This window comes from Dama dama, chromosome 9 (genome assembly GCF_033118175.1).
Source record: "Dama dama isolate Ldn47 chromosome 9, ASM3311817v1, whole genome shotgun sequence".
Classification (NCBI taxonomy): Eukaryota; Metazoa; Chordata; class Mammalia; order Artiodactyla; family Cervidae; genus Dama; species Dama dama.
This window is the reverse complement of record NC_083689.1, coordinates 41,706,180-41,726,830: the sequence shown is the minus strand read 5'-3', so window position 1 is coordinate 41,726,830 and position 20,651 is coordinate 41,706,180. Positions and strand designations below refer to the sequence as shown.

General features: G+C 47.8%; 1 protein-coding gene across 4 annotated transcripts; it reads right to left on the bottom strand.

Annotated features, from left to right (window-relative positions):
* Window positions 1-17: 17 nt before the first annotated feature.
* Window positions 18-6,256, bottom strand: HNRNPAB (heterogeneous nuclear ribonucleoprotein A/B). Of its 4 annotated transcripts, none has more exons than XM_061151081.1 (8): window positions 6,106-6,256; window positions 5,676-5,906; window positions 4,778-4,946; window positions 3,933-4,091; window positions 3,636-3,767; window positions 1,676-1,793; window positions 893-1,033; window positions 18-628 (listed from the first exon to the last, which is right to left on the bottom strand). In XM_061151081.1, exons 2-8 carry the CDS (start codon window positions 5,882-5,884, stop codon window positions 558-560), a joined length of 999 nt encoding a protein of 332 aa, XP_061007064.1. In that variant the 5' UTR covers window positions 5,885-5,906; window positions 6,106-6,256; the 3' UTR covers window positions 18-557. The 4 variants fall into 4 exon arrangements, with proteins under 4 accessions (XP_061007064.1, XP_061007062.1, XP_061007063.1 ...); XM_061151079.1 differs by having other exon boundaries at window positions 6,088-6,241; XM_061151080.1 differs by having other exon boundaries at window positions 5,982-6,193.
* Between the last annotated feature and the right edge of the window lie 14,395 nt (window positions 6,257-20,651).

Sequence of the window (20,651 nt, the reverse complement as noted above, 5' to 3'; positions counted from 1 at the left end):
CCCACACTCACCCAGGCTTGGGGGTTTTTAAATTTTTATTTCAAAAGCTTGGATAGCTTCAATATCCAGGTCGTGGCAAAATCAGGACACGTGTAAAATACCTTACAATACATTAGATTCCCGAAAGGTACCAAAAAGTACAGTAAAATTAACACTTCCATTATAGGAAATGTATGACACAAATAATATAAAACTAAAAGGTGAAAAAAAGGTGACACTGGTTTTCTAAAGTACAATTTACTCTTTACAACCAGGGTCCACAGGTCCAGGCTGCAGAGCGGCAGCAGGAAGCAGACCCTCCAATCTGGTTCTGGGTAACCCGGTAATAAAAATCAGCCCATAATGCTGCTCTGGCCTCTTGAGAAACCACACGCTGCCTAAACAACTAGAGCTCTGGAAATATTAAACAAGAGAGTGATTTCCAGGGGGGAAATTTTAAATAAGATGCACATGGGACAGGCCATAGAAAGTTTGCCAAGTTAAATTTGGTACATAATTGTGTTCACTCGATATCCAAACAAAGCGTGTGTGGTCAGTCAGGCACTCCTGCTGAAGCCTCAGTATGGCTTGTAGTTATTCTGATGGCCACCGCGTCGCTGGCTCTTCCCGTAATTTGTACTACCCTGACCTAGGGACAAGAACAACAATGAAAGTAGCTACAACTTGCTGAACATTTACCCCTGTGCCAGGCGCTTGATATGCATCCTCACCAGAACCAACAACTCTGTTGGTAGGATGTCACCCCACCTTCCTGAAACCCAAAAGCTCAAAATCCACTCAGACAAAAGCCCAGCCTGTCCGACTCCAAAGCCCCTGCTGCCAATGGCCCCTGCACTGTCTCTCCTGCCTCCCGGGGTGGGTGAGTGGATGGGGGCCTCCCTCTCCTACTTACTGTAGTCGTAGCCGGGGCCGTAGCCGTAATAGCCATAGGGCGAGTAGTCGTAGCCGCCATAGCCGGGCCCGTAGCCCTGCTGGTAGCCGTAGCCCTGGTTCCAGTAGCTGCCGTAGCCCTGATTCCAACTCTGACTCTGACCTGTGGGGGGAGCAGGGCACAGGGGCCCATGGACCATTTAGCACACGCAGGAGCTAGGATGGAGGAAATCCTGCCCTTTGGGTGGCGAGGTTACTATGGCAACTCAGAAAAGCCAAGGGGCTGCTGTCCTGGTGTAGAGGGCCTGAGAGACCCAAGCTAGAGCCAGGCCAGAACACTAACTTCACTGGGGCAACCAAGGCAGCTCACTTTCATTCACATCACCCACTGATCACCCCCACCCTTCCTGGCAGCTTGGCCTTAAAAAGGATGGAGTTCAGGCTTTGGAGTCAGAGGGGCCTGGGATGAATGGAGGATAAGCGCCTGGCACAACATTGCCCTATCCTTCAGCCCGCCCACCCACGGGTGTACCAAGACTCAGGACAGCCACAGAGCTGAGCACACTCCCACCTTGCCCCCTCAAAACTTGTGGAGTGTGATGCAGAGGCCCCCTCTGCCCTGGGGCCCCAGGCCACATGAGAAAGATGGGCTCTTCCAATCCAAGCAGCAGCATAGCATCGACTCAGGAGCCATCCCTGATCACACCCACCCTGCTGCAACGAGCACCAGAGAACCCCCAAGACAAACACAGAAGCTCCATGCAGGCAGGGAAACAGGACCCATCTTCATCTGGGTTCTACTCACCTCCACTTCCGCCACCGCCACCACTGCCTCGGTTCCCTCGATTGCGATTCCCACGGCCCCCAGAGCCATACTGCTGCTGTTGATAAACCTCTTTGGGCTGAGCCACCTTGATTTCACACTGAAAGTCAAGAAAACAGTGGGTCATGCCAATAGGACAAGCCCTAAACAGGGAGTGTACACAAAAGCCTTCAATGACAAACATTAAGGTGGTAGATCTTGTCTATCTGCTCAAGACATGCTGGAGTAGGAAACCATACTTGGACTAGCTCAGAACTTCAACTAAAACTAAGACCAAGATTCACATTGGCCTTTTTTGCTCAAACCTTTTCCCAGACTGCTTGAAAAACAATGAGACACACCCGCAGGTCTGCTGATGGTCACCCTTGGCCACTCTATACCTTAACAAGTGGGAGGAGAGGGACAGCTGAGCCAGTGCCAGTCCAGTGTAGCAAGACACCACCTTGAGCAAGTCAGAGAAGGCTTCCCAGGTAAGGGAGCCTAGAGAAAGCAGGTTCCTTCCCACCCCCCTCCCCACCCCAAGAAGAAATAAAACATTCCACTCAAATACACAACTGAGGTGGCAACCCTGACCTCCGTCCTACAGAGGAAAAAAGCCACTGGGGCTCAGGACAGCATTCCTTAAGGCCATCCCGCTGCGCCTTCCTCCTCCAAACACTCATCTACAATTGGGATGGGCCAGGTGTATCTCCCCTGCTAGGACATAAAAGTCAATTTCCTTTTTGCTCAAAACTCTGCCCACTGTGAGTGGAAACGCCAAGGACTTTCCTGTGCTCCTGCCTTTAAGTGTATTTTTAAAATAAACTTCAACATTGGTCTCCCATTAAGACCAATTAAAAAACCATTCTATAAGACATCCTCATCCAAGCATAGTCAAAATTTGGCAGGTTACCACCAAGTGATGCAATCTCATGTTTTCTATCCTACTAGGTTAAAGCTGCTGAATATAACCACCTAAATTACACTTATTTCACAACTAACCATCAGCAGTCTGACTAACAGCACTATATAAAACGGGCACTTCATGCCCATTTCACATCATGGCAGAGAGAAAAAGGCCTCTTTCCATGTCAGTGTCCACTAGGGTAACAATGGCTCTCACCCAACAGCCCCCTGTGATCCTCTCTTACATAAAATTTAAGGGCCCAATCCCAAGTCCAATCTTTCAAATTCCCAGCCAGGATTGAGACTTCCAGGAGCCCCACCCTACCTGTCCCAGCTTATCTGGCTGCCACTCCTGCTCAGGCAAAGCCTACCACACCCTGCCAGTGGGTCACACCCTCAACTCCCAACTGCCTCAACACTTAAAGCATGAACTACCTATCCTTTCTCTTGTCCAGAGTTCAGGAGAAAGAGTTGCCCCTCACTGCAAAGGACTCTGCTCTTTTGAAGTCAAAACTGGCCTTGGGTTTAAGGTGGCCAGGACCCTGGAAGCTCTTTGGAAAGGATCTTTGGACCAGGGGTTAATTTAGCCAGCGACCAAAGGGGATGGAAATGAAGAGATGTGGTTGTGGCTAGAAACAGATAAGAGAAAAGCTCTGCAACAATGTCCATAGCAGGAGAGACTTCACCACAGAAATCACTAAACAGCAATTTTAGATTCTTCTGAGACCTTAACTGCAGGACTTATACACACTGCATTCTAGGTCCAAAACACCTTGACCTCTAACTTTAGGTCAGGAATTGAAGAGACTACTCAGCACACTACCTATCCCATGGGAGCCTCCCATCCTCCAGTATTCTGCCTCCCTCACATCCTGTCCTACCAGCCTAGGAGCTCTGAAGGACAGAACCACTTGTCCCTATCAGGATAGCAGACACTGCACAGAAACAGTAACATCCACCCTGGAGAACTCTTGGAGGTAGTTCAACCCCTAGTCCACACCTGCAAAGGCCAGTTCCAGCAGAAGGCTAAGTGCACACACAGCTGGGGACACCTTACCTTACTTCCACTGATAGTGTGGAACTTTTTCTCCAGCACTTTCTTCACAGGTTCTTCTTCTTTAAAGGTGATGAAAACAAAGCCTCGTCTTTTGTTCGACTTTGGATCCATTGGAAGCTCAATGGCTTCAATCTGCAAACATAGGCAAAGCTCTACCTCAGAGCCTATAGGGAACTCATAGGAAAAGGCCCACAAACACCACAGTGGAAAAAAGTTCCAATGAGCCAAGGTGTCAAGAACCAGTAAGAAGGCAATATCACTGCAGCTCGCAGACCACTGTGGGGGCCACACACTCACCTCCCCAAACTCGCCAAAGTACTCCCTTATCTTCTCCTCAGTGGCTTCAGGATTTAGACCCCCTACAAAAATTTTCTTTACTGGGTCTTTCTTCATGGCCATGGCTTTTTTGGGGTCAATGACACGGCCATCCAGCCTGTGCTCCTTCTGGTCTAGAACCTGTTCCAACAGAAGGGAGTTGGGTTCTAACTCAGCAGCATGACCCAAAACAAGGACCTTCTTTCTCTCAGCCATAAGACTCCCAACACAGGCACACAAAATTGCTTCATCTCCTCCAAACTCTACCCCCAACCTGACTTCCCAACCCAATCTCCAAACTTCACCTGGTTTACCTAAACACTTATAAATCTATCCTCAACCCATCCCCAAGCCTTTTGACCATGCCCTGCACCCCTCTTCTTGCCCAGCCAGTCCCAATTTAAGGCAGTAAAGCAACAGAAACTTAAAAGCACAAGCTTAAAGCACTGCTAGGGCTGGAATCCTCACAATCCACCCTTTACTGGCTATGTGATCTCTTCTACTTAACCTGCTGTTTTTTTGCAAAATGAAGTTAAAGTAACACCTATCTCCTAGCAACTGTGGGCTCTCTTCTAATGTTCTCAGTGAAATGTTTGCTTTAGCAAGGTCCAGAATAGGCACAAGATAATAAATAGTCCACGATAAACCTTCCTTGATCACCCTAGCCCATACTCACTCCTCCACTTAATCTCTACTTTTAATCCCTTGGAAAAGGATAGGATAAATTCTCAACCTCTCTGCTCTTCCCAAACCCATTCGCCAATCATGGTCTGAGAATGGTGTCTTAGAACATACTGAGACTCCCGACTGTGAACTACCCAGCTTACCTTCTCCACACTGGCTGCATCTTTGAAGAGGATAAATCCAAACCCTCTTGACCGGCCAGTGTTGGGATCCATTTTTATTGTACAGTCAACGACCTCTCCAAATTTGGTAAAATAATCTTTTAGATCCTTTTTGCTGGTATCCCAGCTCAGGCCACCAACGAACATTTTTCTGAAAGAGTGGGGTGAGACATACGGCAACAAGCCTTATAACCAAGCTGTGATTTTGGAAGGATAGACCCTGACAAAGCTCTCACCAAAAGGATTATAAATAAAGCCACCATTCGGAACAGGGCTCCACCTCTGGAAAATGATAACGAGTCTCCCATACCCCTCCAAACTCAACCTTGACCCTAATAAAGCCTCAGGTGACTCCGTACCCTAAGTTGGTTGAGGAAAGAAAGCACAACCTGGCCGGAGAGCTAGGACCTGAGGTCTCACAACCGAAGAAATCTAATTTGTCTTATCAATTATGTATCAAAACACTACGGTCCCTGCCACCTCCTATCACTTCAAGGAACTCGAGGCTTCCGGGGCCGAGTCAGAGTTCAGACCGAGACTCCGCCCTCGGCAGGAGCCGGAGGAGGGAGGCCCGGGTGCGCGCCAACTCCGCCCACGCAGCCTAGGCAGCCCGCGACCCGCCAGGCTCCTGCTCCGAGCTCACTCCCCTTCCGGGCCGCTTGCCGCACGTCCCCGCGCCAGCGGCCCCGGGGCGGCGCCAAAGTCGACCCAACAAACTCTTGCAAACTCCAGCGCGCGCCGTAAGCGGGCGGCACGGAGTTGCCGGTCTGCGGGCCGCGAGCAGGCCCCGGCCGCCCGCCCCTCCCCCCGCCGCGTGGCGCCAACAAAAGGCGGCCCCGGAACAAAGGCGGCGCCCCCATCGGCTCGCAGCAGCACTTACCCCGCGTCCTCCTCATTCTTGCTGGCGTTGATCTGGTCGCCCTCGGCGCCGTTCTGGTTGCCGGCCTGGGGCGCCGCGCTCCCGCCTCCAGCCCCCGCCGCAACGCCGGTACCAGTCCCGGCCGGCGACTCGCCTTCGGGGGCAGCCTCATGTCCGTTCTCGGTGGCTCCCGTCGTCTCCATGGGCTGCTCTTCACCCGCTTCCGACATACTGGGCCGAGGCGCGCGGCTCCTGCAAGAGCAGCCACAGCGCGTCAGGCCGGCGCCACTCCCGCCCAGGCTCCCGCCCGCGGGCCCGGCCGCTCACCTCGCCGCCGATGACGCCGCGGGGCCCGCTCGTCCCCACCCGCCGAGAAGACACCGCGGGCTCGGCCGCGCTCACGCTCGCGCTGCCGGGCCTCTCCCCTGTTTACCGACGGAACCGCTACGACCTCGCGCTCTCCTATTCCGCCTCCGCAGCCACACGAACCACCGACTCAAAAGCTCGCCCGGCCGCGCGGTGCCGCCGCCTGACAATGCCGACTCGTGGCGCTCTTTATAATGCCGGAGCCGAGGGCACCTCGCAACAAGGTGCATGCTCATTGGCTTCGCCGGTCTGTCACTCAGCCCCGTGCCGGCTTCCCATTGGCCGCAGCGGCGCGAGCACGGTAGTTCCGGGCGGGCTTTGTCCTCATCTTAGAATCCGCGCGAGCTGGGCCCTTGCGGAGGGTCGCCGGCTCTGTTGGCTTGCCAGTCCTGTCCCGATCGACCGGCGGTCTGAGCCCAGCACCTCAGAGGCGCAAGACTGACCCTTCGCCTTCTGAGGCCGTAGACCCTGGTCCCCATGCGCCCTAAACCAGCACTGGCAGCCTTGGCCATTCCATTTCCCAAAGAGGAAACTGGACTCCAGGAAGTCTCGGAAACCAAGGTCGCCCGGCTGGAAGTGCAGAACCCGGCCTTCGGAGATTGGGCGCGTAGTGTCCTCCAAGCCCCAAGAAATTGGGACGAAACCCACTGTCCCCCTTGACCTTGGTGCCGTCAAAGCCACTCGCTCCAGCCCCTTCTGCCGCCTCCCCCCGACGCGAGAAGCGGAGGAGGGGGCGGAGTTCGCCGGGTGGCCAATGGTGCTCCACGCGGGAGAAACGGTGGGACTGCGGGGTTCCCCACTCTTAGGTCGCTTGGCACCACCTTGACGATTAGCATCACATTTTTACTTTTGATTACTTAATATCTTCAATTCGTTTATTTTTGCTGAAATTATTTTTAAAAAGAATACACCATTTCCTTAAAATCATGCAGTTTTGGGGAAGGGAAGAATAGTTCTCTTTTTCTAATGTACAAAACCCCTTAATACTTATTTATCTTTTTGACCAAGCTTGAAAGGCCTGTATAGTCATGATTCCTTTTAACCATATGGGTGAGAAATACCAAATGAAGGAGGATTAAAACTTCTGAAGCTTGGGTATTGCAAAATAACAGCAGAACACAAGTAACTGACATCTCCCACTGGAATTCTGTGGCCAGGCCCAGTGTGGTGGGCTGGGCATTCTGTTTTCTCATCTGGTCTCTTAACAACCCTATGGAAGTTGAAAACCAGTTTATAAATGAGGAAACAACCCCAGAGCCCTGGTCTCGCTTCCTAAGCCAACCTGCTCAGTCGTGCCGGCAACCCGATGGTCCCAAAGAGCCTGACTGTAGTCACTTACAGTCTCCTCTGTCCATGGAATTCTCCAGGCAAGAATACTGGAGTGGGTAGCCAATCCCTTCTCCACAGGATCTTCCCAACCCAGGGATCGAACTCAGGTCTCCTGCATTGCTAGCAGATTCTTTACCATCTGAGCCACCAGGGAAGCCCAGTGAAGTTGCCGTGAGAATGTAAAATGTCACAATTTCACATTTGGAAAAAAAAAATTTTTTTAAATCTTAAGGTTTAGCCACACAATGCTGCATCTCCCACAAGGTATCAACCACCTAGAGCTGGGACACCCACCCCCAAGTGAGCAAATGGTTCATCCCAAGGCCACCTGACCATTGCACTTTCAGGCTAGATTCACATATCTCTATAAAACCTTGGTCACTCCATAAAACCTTGGTGGTAAGGCTTGCAGGGATGTCTCTAACAAACTCTCCAACCCAGTCTTTGCTCACCTACAGAAATAAGAACCAGGGTTTTTGGTCACAAGCAATGATGGGCACAACTGACCAAGCAGTGAAGAAAATTCAGGTAGTCAAGATCAAGTGTAGCTGCAGGACGTAACCACTGAGGGCATGTGTGTGTTAGTCACTCAGTTGTGTCCGACTCTGCAGACCCATGGACTGTAGCCCATCAGGCTACTCTGTCCATGGGATTTTCCAGGCAAGAATACTGGAATGGGTTGCCAGTTCTTTCTCTAGGGCATTTTCCCGACCCAGGGATCGAACCCGGGTCTCCCACATTGCAGGCAGATTCTTTACCGTCTGAACCACTAGGGAAATCGGCTCTTGTCCAGTTGGATTCCATTAGCACAATTTGGGAAACGCTTTCAATGGCATGTCAAGCCTGAAGGATGACATTTGGATGGTGCTTCACAGTTTGCAAAATACCTTCACCGACCTTGTTTTTTTAGAGCTTCAAAATAACTTTGTATGCAATTATGCATAGTTTATACACAAAAACACTGAAATGGCACAGCTAAAATCTTAGCCACAAAGTCAACCCTTCCAACTCTACATTGTTTCCAGTGCTCCTAACTACTGCAGGACAAGGGGGCTCTGAGCTTCTGAGTTCTTTGGTCTAAATTAGATCTCAGATTCGCAGAAGGCAATGGCACCCCTCTCCAGTACTCTTGCCTGGAAAATCCCATGGATGGAGGAGCCTGGTAGGCTGCAGTCCATGAGGTCACTGAGAATCGGACACGACTGAGCGACTTTGCTTTCACTTTTCACTTTCATGCATTGGAGAAGGAAATGGCAACCCACTCCAGTGTTCTTGCCTGCAGAATTCCAGGGATGGGGGAGCCTGGTGGGCTGCCGTCTATGGGGTCGCACAGAGTCAGACACAGACACAACTGAAGGGACTTAGCAGCAGCAGCAGATCTCAAATTAAGTGATTTTGAGGCTCAAAGGAAACATACTTTACAAAGAACTGCAGACAAATGGGGGTCAGTCTCAATACAGAATGTTTTTATATTCTACTCAAGAGTGCTTCTGACAAAGGCAGGTCACCAGGCTGTTTGGAACCAGCAGGAAGTCCCTTTGACACAAGGGAGTCTTGTTATTTGGTCTGAATTACAGACCTGAGTTGAGGGCATCTTCTAAAACAATGAGGTTCTCAAATCAGCAAGGAGCCTAGTAACAACAGCGTAGAATAGAGAGGATAGACACAAAGTGAATTTTGAAAGTTGTTTAAATTGCATGAATTTTTCTATTTATTTATTTATTTATTTATCGGGTCTGGGCCTACAAGGTGGAAACTGCAAAAGTTAATTGCAAATATGTTGACTGTTGTGGCTGACTCCCGTATGGGCCACTTCCTTCACCACAGCTCCATGGGCTGCAGCTCCTTTGCTTCTGGGCTGACTCTGGATCCAGCTGGAGAAGACTTCCTAAAACACCAGTCAGATCTTGTCACACTCTGCATGAAAACTCTGGCTGACTCCCCAGTACTCTAAGGATGAAGTCTTAACCCTGAATACGGGTAAGAGAGACAGCTGAGGCTCACAGAAATCCTTGCCCTCCTCCCTCCAACCTCTCTTCATCTTGAGTAGAAGAGTCAGCTGAGACATCTCCTGTCAGTTGGGCACCTCCCCCAGGCCTCTCTTTTCCTGGACACCGTGTGTTCTGCATGGTAGAGCTACATTATAGAGAAGAGCTGTTTAACCCACGTCAGACTTGATGTAAGAAATGAACCTGTACTGGGTCAAGCCAGTGAGATCTCTAATTGCAGCCTAGTCACACCTGACCATTCCACATGGCTTGAGCCACCCCAGTCACATCTCATGCTCAGCTCTCCATGCTAGCCATGCTGATTTATTTCCTGGAACTCATCTGCACTCTTCTCTTTCCACATGCTGTTCCCTCTACCTGAAATACTCTTCCACAGATTTCACCTGCCTACCCTGCATATCTGTTTTGGGTTGAATTGTATCGCCACAAAAAATCTGTTCAATTCCCATCCTGTGGTACCTGTGCCTGTGACCTTATTTGGCACTAGGGTTTTGCAGATGTAATCCAGTTAAGATGAGGTCAGACTGAAGTAGGTGGCCCGTTAATTCAATAAGACTGGTGCCTTATAAGAAGAGAAGACACAAAAACAGACACAAGGAAAACACTGTGTGACGACGGAGGCAGAGACTGGAGTGATAAGTCTACAAACCAAGTGCCTTGGTCAATTTAGGCTGCTATAACAAAATACTATGGTCTGGGTGCCTTAAACAACAAACTTAGTTCTAGAAGCTGAGAAGTCCAAGATCAAGATGTCTGATGAGGACCTGCTTCCTAGTTTGCAAATGGCTATCTTCTTCTGTACCTTCACATGGCAGAAAGCACAGAGAGAAGCAAGCTCTCTCATACCTCTTCTTAAAAGGGCGCTACTTACATCATGAGGACCCCACCCTCATGACCTCATCTAAACCTAATTGCCTCCCAAAGGCCCCACTTCCAAATATGATCACAATGGGAATTAGGATCTCTGCATATGAATTTGGAGGAACACAAACATTCAGTCCATAACACAAAGGGATACCAAGGATTACTAGCAGCACCAGAAGCTAGGAGAGGGGCATGAAGCAGATTCCCCCCTAGAGCCTTCAGAGCAAGTGTGGCTCTGCCAACACCTTGATTTTGATCTTCTAGCCTCAGAACTGTGAGACAATAAATTTCTATTGTTGATACACCCCTCAGCCTGTAGTGCTTTGTTACAGCAGCCGTAACCGACTAATCCAACATACATCAGAATTCAGCTTCCTCCAGAAAGTGCTCTGTCAGGCCCCAAGGAAGGGAGCCTCTCAGAACACAGACCACATGGTATTGAAACTGAGCATGAGCTCAATGAGATCCTGCCCCAGGGCTGTCTCCTTCACCTTGACACCTGCAGTGGGTACCACAATACTTGCAGAATGAATAAAAGAATCTCCTAACCCAAATTGACACATGGATTCCTAATGGGCTGAATCTGACTGTCAGTTGTGCTTGCTTGCCTATACAATGTCTTGAATATTGTAAAAAATATATATATTTGCCAACATTTATAAAGCATATTTCTACAAAATGTTACATTTCCAGGTACTTTGGAAAAGTTTTAGATGAAGTCACACTGGGCCACAGTCTCACATGTCCACACTCAGCAGGAGCTGAGTCATACTGCCCCTCAGCAGGTGGAGCAGGTGCTGTCCAGCTCATTCCAGCCCCTACAAGGGCCCGGTGTCTTGCTCCTGGGCCCTCTAAACTCATCTCATCAACTGAAACCATTAGGGGTGCCAATCCCTAGCTAGGCCTCCATGAAACTCATCTTCTTCATCTGTAAAACAAAGATGACAACACCTGCCTCTCAGCACTCCTGCAGGGATCAGGGACTGTCTGCCAAGAGTTTAGTATAGTGCCGGTAGGTATAACTGTCATTGTTAGTTCTAGGACTGCTGACAATAATAATATTAGCTCTCAGGGACAACTCCTTCACTTGAGGAGCTCCCCATCACAATAGAATCTTCAAAACAGGAGTGGAAGACCTGGAGAAGCTCTACTAGCCAGCATCCCCCACCTGCTAAGATCACATTCTTGCAACAGCCACCTGTGCCTAGTTCGTGTCTCAGAGGCAGCCTCTGACTAGCAGAGACCAATCAGAATTGCCTAGGACACCCTTCTGGAGTCAGACCTTAATGGAATATGTGGTTCATGTACAGACCTAACCCTCCCAATCTCCTCTGAGCTCGCAAGGCTGCATTAGTGACTACAGCATGCAGAGGGGCCCAGCTTCATGTCACAGATCTCCTGTGTAGCTTCTAAGACTACTGCTATTTAGAGCCATAAGGTGGAAGGGGTGTAGGTCACTAAATGACCCTGTGGAAGAGCACCGCTTCTCTAGCCTGAATACCACCTGGGACTGTTATCTCTAAGAAAGGGAACCACGTCCCTTCCATCTTGTGGCCCTAAATCCAGGCCCCTGTGGCTAGATTCTCACTTTTTACAATATTCTGGGCACAGACTACTGGACAGGGATGGATTCAGGACACAGTGCTGCTGACCAGGTCAGGGAAAACCTTATGAAACCAGGAAATGCCCATCGCCGCTCTGAAAGGCAGCAACACCTACTCATCAGAGCAGCCTTGGAGGCTCTTGTGTGTGTGTGTGTGGTTTATCCCTGCCACTAATTCAGGGTGGCCCCATGGGTCTCTCCATTTGAACTTTAGTATCTGATTACACAACAATTCATATATTCATTCATTTACTAACAGCTCGGGCTTCAACTGCCATCAACGTGCCCCTCAGGACAGATCTGTGTTTTGAAGCTGTAAACCCACATGAGTCACTATCCCTCAACATCTCTCCTGAAATGTCCCAAGGGCCCTCCATTTCAGTGTGTCTAAAAGAGAATACATGGCGCTCCCCTGAGCCCAGACCCTCTGCCAGTGCTCCTGGCCACAAAGAATGCCTCTGCCACCCACCTGTGCAGGCCAGGAACCTGGCTGGACCAGCCTTGATGCCCCTTTCCCCACTCCTCCCCTATCCAATCCATCACCTAGACCCCAGTGTGCCTTTATGACTGTCACCTGCACTAAGGTTTGCATATGGGAATATCAGTCAGGGCAGGATACCCTGTGTACCAAATACATCTCAAAGCCACGGAAGATTTTCTTACAGATAACAGTCCCAGGTGGTATTCAAACTAGAGAAGTGGCTCTCTTCCACAGGGTCATTGAGGGACCCATGCCCCTTCTATCTTATGGCTCCACCAGCCCCTCAGGCCTTGTCATTGCAAGCAGCTGGCAGAAGGAAACTCACAGAGAGGAACTGGTGTGAAGCTTGATGGCCCAGGCCTGGAAGTGGCACATGTGGCTCTCACTCACTCTCCATTGGCTGGAACTGTTTGTGACCTTGCGTTACCGCAAAGGGCACTGAGAAGTAAGTGCAGGGAAGGCAAGGATAGAATGGGTGCCCGGTTTTTCACAGTAGGCTTCAACAACTGCATGTTAGTGACAGTGAACGGAGACTAGAGGAAAGCTTTCCGTCAGTCAGCCTGCCTTTCAGGGACCGTCATCAAGTGTCACAACTATGAGAGGCCACCCCTGCCCTTGTCCTGGGAGCAGGTCTACTTTCTACGTGGTAAGATGAACACCGTATCAGGGAAGCACAGGAGGACAGGGACACACAGGAGACATGAACCAAGCCCCGGAATTGGGCAGGAAGGACACGGCTTTTCACAGGAGCAGATGCTGGGCTGTGCCATGGAGACTGAATGGGGGTTCTTCAGACAGGGATCGGGGAGAAGGGGTGCAAGGCAGAGGAGACCAACTGAGCAAAGGCTCAGCATTCGAGAAAGGAGACTGTTTAGAGAACTGCAAGTAGCCCTACATGACAGAGAGGAGTTGAGACTGTGTTACTGGACAGTTTTACAAGCCATGACAAAGGGTTTCATTTATCTACAGGAAACAGGAAGTCAGTGAGTTCTGTGATGGCAATGGTCCATGAAAGGAGGGGGTGATGAGAGACATTAAGGAGGGTATGTGGCTACAATCCTGACTCCATGCATAGGGGTGAGATGGGAAGTAAGGATGGAAAGTTGGACCAGAACCACCAGGTGGAGGGCCTTGAATGCCAGGCCTGATAAGGAAGGCAGAGGGCAAGCACTGTCTGCCTCTCTCAAGGAGAAAACCATCCCACCACAGGTGATGACCCCCTCACTTCCTTCCTACGCCAGCCTCCAGCAGCACAGTCTATTTGTCCATTTCTTCTAGTACATTAGTCCCTAATGGCTAGGAAAGGATCAAGAGATGACCCATTTCAAAGATCAAGTTCAAATCACTCATTACCAGGGAAGAAAACCAAAGGTCAGGGAAGGGAGTCTCTCAGTCCATTCAAGCTGCTATAGCAAACTGGTTCAAAATTGGGAAAGGAGTATGTCAAGGCTGTATATTGTCACCCTGCTTATTTAACTTATATGCAGAGTATATCATGTGAAGTGCTGGGCTGGATGAAGCATAAGCTGGAATCAAGATTGCCGAGAGAAATAGCAATAATCTCAGACATGCAGATGACACTACCCTAATAGCAAAAAGTGAAGAGCAACTAAAGAGCCTCTTGATGAAGGTGAAAGAGGAAAGTGAAAAAGCTAGCTTAAACTCAACATTCAAAAAATGAAGATCATGGCATCCGGTCCCATCACTTCATGGCAAACAGATGGGGAAACAATGGAAACAGTGAGAGAGTTTATTTTCTTGGGCTCCAAAATCACTGTGGATGGTGACTGCAGCCATGCAATTAAAAGGCACTTATTCCTTGAAAGAAAAGCTATGACAAACCTAGACAGTGTATTAAAAAGCAGAGATAGCACGTTGCCAACAAAAGTCTGTATAGTCAAAGCTATAGTTTTTCCAGTAGTCATGTACGGATGTGAGAATTAGACCATAAAGAAGGCTGAGCACCAAAGAGCTGATGCTTTTGAACTGTGGTGTTGGAGAAGATTCTTGAGAGTCCCTTGGACTGCAAGGAGATCAAACCAGTCAAAATTAAATCAACCCTAAATATTCACTGGAAGGACTGATGCTGACGCTGAAGCTCCAATACTTGGAACACCTAATGCAAAGAGCTGACTCATTGGAAAAGACCCTGATGCTGGGAAAGATTGAAGGCAGGAGAAGGGGACGACAGAGGATGAGATGGTTGGGTGGCATCATCGGCTCAATGGACATGAGTTTGAGCAAGCTCCAGGAAATGGTGAAGGACAGGGAAGCCTGGTGTGCAGTCCATGGGATTGCAAAGAGTTGGACACAACTGAGCAACTGAAGAATAGACCACATGACCTATAAATAACAGAAATTTATTTCTTATGGTTCTGGAGGCTGAGAAGTCTAAGATGAAGCACCAACAGACTGGATGTCTGGCAAAACCCACTTCCTGGCTCTCAGATGGCTGTCTTCTCCCTCTTACTCCTTTCTCAACTGGCAGAAACGTAAGAGAGCCCTGCGGAGTCTCTTTTATAAGGGCAGTAATCCCATTCTAGATAGTTCTACCCTCATGACCTAATAACCTCTCAGGCCCTACCTCTTACCACCATCACCTTGGGGAGGGGCTGTGTTAGGGTTTCAAGATATCAGTTGGTGGGGAGCACAAACATTCAGTCTATAGCAGGGAGTAACATGTCCAGTGGCACCAGGCCTAGAAGCCAGGCCTCTGTGTGGCATGTTCTCTCAGCTTCTCTAGCACCCTCCCAAACTCCAAGCACTTGAGAAACAAGATACCAGAGGCATGCTGAGGATTTCATCCTGTCACTTCAAGTGCTGAGTGTAAGAGACCACAGATATGAACAGAGAAACCCCACCTTTCTCCTACAAGCTAAGAAACAGGAAATCCACAGACGGGTACCATCTCCTTGGCACCTCCCACCCTCTTCTCCTTCCAGAGGACATGGCCAAGGTAGCTCCTGGATGTGAACACCAGGTGAATAGAGCCATATTTCTGACAGTCATGTCTGCTCCCAGCACAAGGCCAGCGTAGGCAGGACTGCCAATGCTGGGCAGAGCGGCTGAGGAAAGAGGAATGATCTCTAGCCATGAGACTCTCCTGATGTGAAAAGCAAAGATTTGGGGGTAGATGCTGCCACTTAACATCCTGTTTCCACATTCTGCCAGTGAACTGGCCAAACCACTTCTCCAAATAGGGGGCACCATCTAGGCTCAGAACAGAAGGTAAGAGCATGCTGTCTCCTGATCCAGGGGATTTGAGGGATGGAAGCGCCTCAAGGGAGGGTCTTCATTCCACACTCCCTCTCCTGGCTGACTGCTCCGGAACCTCTTGCATCTCAGAAGCTGTCTTGCCCTCTAACTTCTCATGGCTGCCCCCTAAACAACTCAGTCCCACTGCTCAATCCCACTGCAGCCCCCTGACCACCACCAACCTAGGCCCACAGAAGCCTCCTAGGTCTGCATATCCATTTCACCCTGGCCTTCCACCTCTCCTTAATGAAATCCATGTCCCCACATAGCCCCACACACCACTCCTGAATGCCTCCTCTCACTTCCCTCAACACGTGGAGGAAGGGGCCACCTCACCCTCCACTCCCCAGTCTCATTCCTTGAGCAGCACTACAGTACAGAAATACAATGCATACCACAAATGCAAAAGCATGGACAATTTAACACTTTCTAATAGCCACATTAAAAGACCATTACAAAATTAGTAAAATAGTAAAAAAGCAAGAGGTGAAATTAATTTTTAATAATATATTTAATGTAGACTAATCCACACAAAATATTATAATTTCAATATGTAATCAGCATAAAAAATTATTGAGATATTTTGCTTGTTTTTTTAGATTACCTGAAATCCAGTGTGTATTTTACACTTACAGTGCATCTTAGTTCAGACTACGTACTTTTCAGGTGTTCAGTAGACACATGGGGCCAGGGGCCACTGTACTAGACAGCATAGATCTAGACCAGGGGTTGGCAAACCAAGGCCCACAGCCTAGATCCAGCTGATTTACTGTCTGATTTTGTATGACTCTTGAACAAAAAGTGATTTTTGGTGCGGGGAGGGCACACCTCAAATCTTGTGGAATCTTAGTTCCCTGACCAGGGATAGAAACTAGGTCCCCTGCAATGGAAGCATGGAGTTCTAAGCCTGGATTGCCAGAGAATTCTCAAGAGTGATTTTTTAAATATTTTTAAATGAATGAAAAAAATCAAAAGAATAATACTTCATGACACAAATTCTATGAAACCCAAAGTTAATATTTATAAGTAATGTTTTAAATTCTGTCAACAAAAATGTATGGAAATATGCTTCATCTCTTCTTATATATTTTACTTATCTACATAATATCCTTTAAATTTTCCTCTTGGCCCACATGGCAGAAAATATTTACTATCTGATCTTATACAGAGAAATGCTTTCCCAATTCTATCCTAGGCCATTCTCCTACTCCCTAGACTCCAATACAGGAGCTACAGATCTGGCTTTGAAATCAAAAGGCCCAGCTCAAATCCCAGCTCCCCTGTATCCCAACTCTGGGATTTAGAACAAGTCATTTCCCCTTTTGGGGCCTCCATTTTCTTCATTTGAAAGTCAGGTCAGCACTCAAGTGGGTATAAAGAGGGTGAAAACAAACCCATCGCCAGCCACAGAGCAGGTCACTCATTCACTTGTTTCTGGTCCTCCAGTCTCTTCCAGTTTCCAGTCTTCACACCTGTCTACCAAGCCCCATCTCACCTCACTCAGTACCTCATCCAGGTGACAACTGCACCAGTCACCTTCTCCCAGTATCCTCAGCAATCTCTGCCTCCACTGGCAAAAGCCCCATTTTGTTGGCTTTTGAATCATTCTGGTGGCACAAACCTCTGTCTACCTAGAAGAGCCTCCCATCTCCCTCACCAAATTCTGTTTCCTCCTAGATAACACTCCTGAAGCCCCAGCAGTGCCCTTTGGCTCATAGCTCTGCCCGCCTGCAGACTTGACTTCACCATGCCTGAGAGGTGATCTGGCTTGCACACAGCTGTGGTTCTTCCAGGTGAGGACCAATTCCAGGCCCAACCCAGGCCAGCCCTCAGCACACAAAAAGGGTCTCAACAAATACTTTAGACTGGCCTAGTGAGGCATGGGTCGGATTTCCAGGGCCATGTCCTTTCTTTCCCCTCTAGCTCCATGACAAAAGTCTCATCAACTCTGACATCCGACATGATAATCCTGGCTGCTCCCTGTTTCAACAGAGCCTCCTCCCAGGGACACCCTTACCAATCTTGCCCAGTCCTAACAGCTTCTGCTTTTCTAGAACCAGCTCCAGTTATGCTCTCTCGCCAGTCAATGTCAGTCTGATCACCAGCTTGTGTTAGGCTAGTGTAGGATCTAGCTCAGGGCCCACCATTCCTCCTTTGTCAAATCCTGCCAGTAAATCTTTTCCTGCTAGGGAAGTGTTTCTTCTAAAACTGACTCTCCCTTTAACTGTTAGGTCAGAACTCCCTCTAGCAATAAAGAACAATGGCCTAAAATTGAACTTATTGCCAACAAGTACACTTGGCCCCAATTAATGTTCCTCCATTTGGCCAAAAAGGTGAGAACTAGCCTCCCACTGGTGGGGCTTTGAGCCCTGACCCATGATGGGATCAGCTTCCTCATGCCAATCACCAGATTTTCCTTCTACCGCTAGCCACCTCTCAGTTTCCTTTTCTCCCCTACATTTTTTATTGAGATATAATTACATATCATAAAGTCTACCCACTGACAGTGTACAAGTCACTGGTTTTAGCATATTCAGAGTGAGGCAATGGTCACTATACTCTCAGCTTAGCACGCTTTCATCACCTAGAAAAGAAACCCTTTACGGGTCTTCACCCTTTACCCTTTACCCTTACCCTTACCCTTTAACCCTTTACCCTTACCATCCTTACTCTCCCCTAGCCCCCACAACCACTAACCTCCTTTCTGTCTTTATAGATTTGCATATTCTGGACATTTTATATAAATGGAATCAAATAATATGTGGCTTTTTGCGTCCGGTCTCTTTCATTTAGCATAATCTTTTCAGTGATCATCCATATGATAGTGTGTGTCAGTACCTCATTCCTCTTTACTGCCAAATAATTTTCCACTTCTTTTGCCGGTTCCCTGGCAGAGGCTGAGTCTCAAAATGCTGAAGCACCCCAAGGCTCAATCCTCTTCCCCTCTTTGTCCCTATCTCCTCAGTTCCTGGCTGATCTCATTCAATCTCTTGACACAAAATAACGCCTATGTGCAAATGACTCACAAATCTCTCTATCCAGCCCTTTTCCATGAGTTCCAGACACACAGGTCCCACAGCCTCTTCCATATCTCCACTTGGTCATCCCAGGCATGAGGTTTGACACAACCAATTCAAGAAAACTACAGTCTGAGGTCAGTTATGAGTGGTGATGGAAGAATGCTAGTAAAGCTTAGACGATAAAGAATTCGCCTGCAATGCAGGAGACTTGGGTTTGATCCCTGGGTCGGGAAGATCCCCTGAAAAAGGGAATGTCTACCCACTCCAGTATTCTGCCAGGAGAGTTCCATGGACAGGGGAGGCTGGAGGGCTACAGTCCATGGGGTCGCAAAGAGTCAGACATGACTGAACGACTAACACTTTCATTTCCACACTTCACTTCATAAGCAAACATGCTCTAATAGCACATTAACAATATTCAAAGAAGGTTTACTCCAAAAAGACAAGGATTATTTAATATTAGGAACTCTGTTAATATAAACTACCATGTTATTAGATAAAATAAGAAAGAAGTCTCAATACATGTTAACAAGGCAATTGATAAAATTCAACATATATTTTTAGTAAACATTCTTGATAAAAATATTGATAGAATAAGGTAAGTATTTATAAAAAAAAAAAACCCAAACAATCATCTTCCAGAAGCACTTTCATTAAACTAAGAAGAAACACAAGTTGTCTTCTTCTGTTCATTATTTAACCTTTTTTGGGGATACAATAAAAGCAGTTCGATAAGAGAAAGAAACTAGAGGTATAAAAACAGGGAAGGGTAGATAACCCCATCATCATTTGCAGATAATATGAAAACATAGAAAACCCAAAACCCAGGACCCTATTCCAAACTATAAAAGAAGTCAATATGGTGGCTTTTATATATGCCAACAACACCCAAAGCTATAAAAGAAGGACCTAAAACACCTAGGAATACACTTAAGATAAAGATAAAGAAAATTTGAAATACTGAGCACACAAAAGATCTGAGCAAATAGGAAGATTCAACATTAGGAAGATGTCAACCTCTTATAAACATTTGATGAAGTAATCTGCTAATGCTATCCTGATAAAAATATCAAAATGTAATAGGAACAATCTCCTACTGAAAAAAGCAAGATGCAAAATGCTATGCATAGCATGCTATCATTTCTATAAAAAGGGGACAAGCATTTGTATATAGATAAGATATGGAGTGTCTATAGAAGGTGAAGAAGGAAATGAGTCTCATTGGTTGCTTTTGGTTAGTAAAATGGGTAACTGAAAAAGGGGTAGGAGGGACACTTTTCACTGTAGACCTTTTGGGTAAAATTTTGAACCATGTGAATATATTACTTATTCAAATCTTTTAAAAACTGAAAACAATATTTCTGGGTTTTTTTAAAATATTTTAATGGCTTTGTGTTGCCAGCAAATGATTTAGGTATCTAAAACCTTCCATTGTTGGACTCCAAGTCATGGAGTTACGGATGATAACGAGGAGGTGAGGATAGGAGAAGCCACCACCACCATCATCATCCAAATCAAGAAATTACAGTGAGCTACAGCCCATGTACCAAATGTAGCCCACTGTCTTTTTTTCATAAATAAAGTTTTATTATAAACTCTACATCCATTTGTTTACATACTGTCCATGCTGCTTTCATCCTGTAACGGCAGAGTTGAACACTTGCAACAGAGATTGTGTAGCCTGCAGAGCTTTAACAGAAACATTTGCTGACTCCTCATCTAAATCAAAAAGACTCTGACACCCAAGGTCTCCCTATCAAGCCCCAAACACTCTTAACCCAGTTTCTTCCCCAGTCTGCTCCACTTCAGCCTGTCTTCCCTCCTCTCGTGAAGAAAGAAAAAAATAGATTTCTCCATCCACGCGCAGAAAAGGAAGGTCTGGACAGAAACTGAGTCTGGTCGGGTTTCTGTTCCTCCTCAGTGATACTGGGGGCTGAGGAATAGGAACACAGGACTAGGAAGGGGACCACTTGCTGCTCTCTGAATCCCACCTCTCTCCAATCCCAGCTAAAGACTGACTGAGGAAGGAAGGGAAGCCTGGCCCCTGGTTTGCTCTGCGGTCTGGGGAAA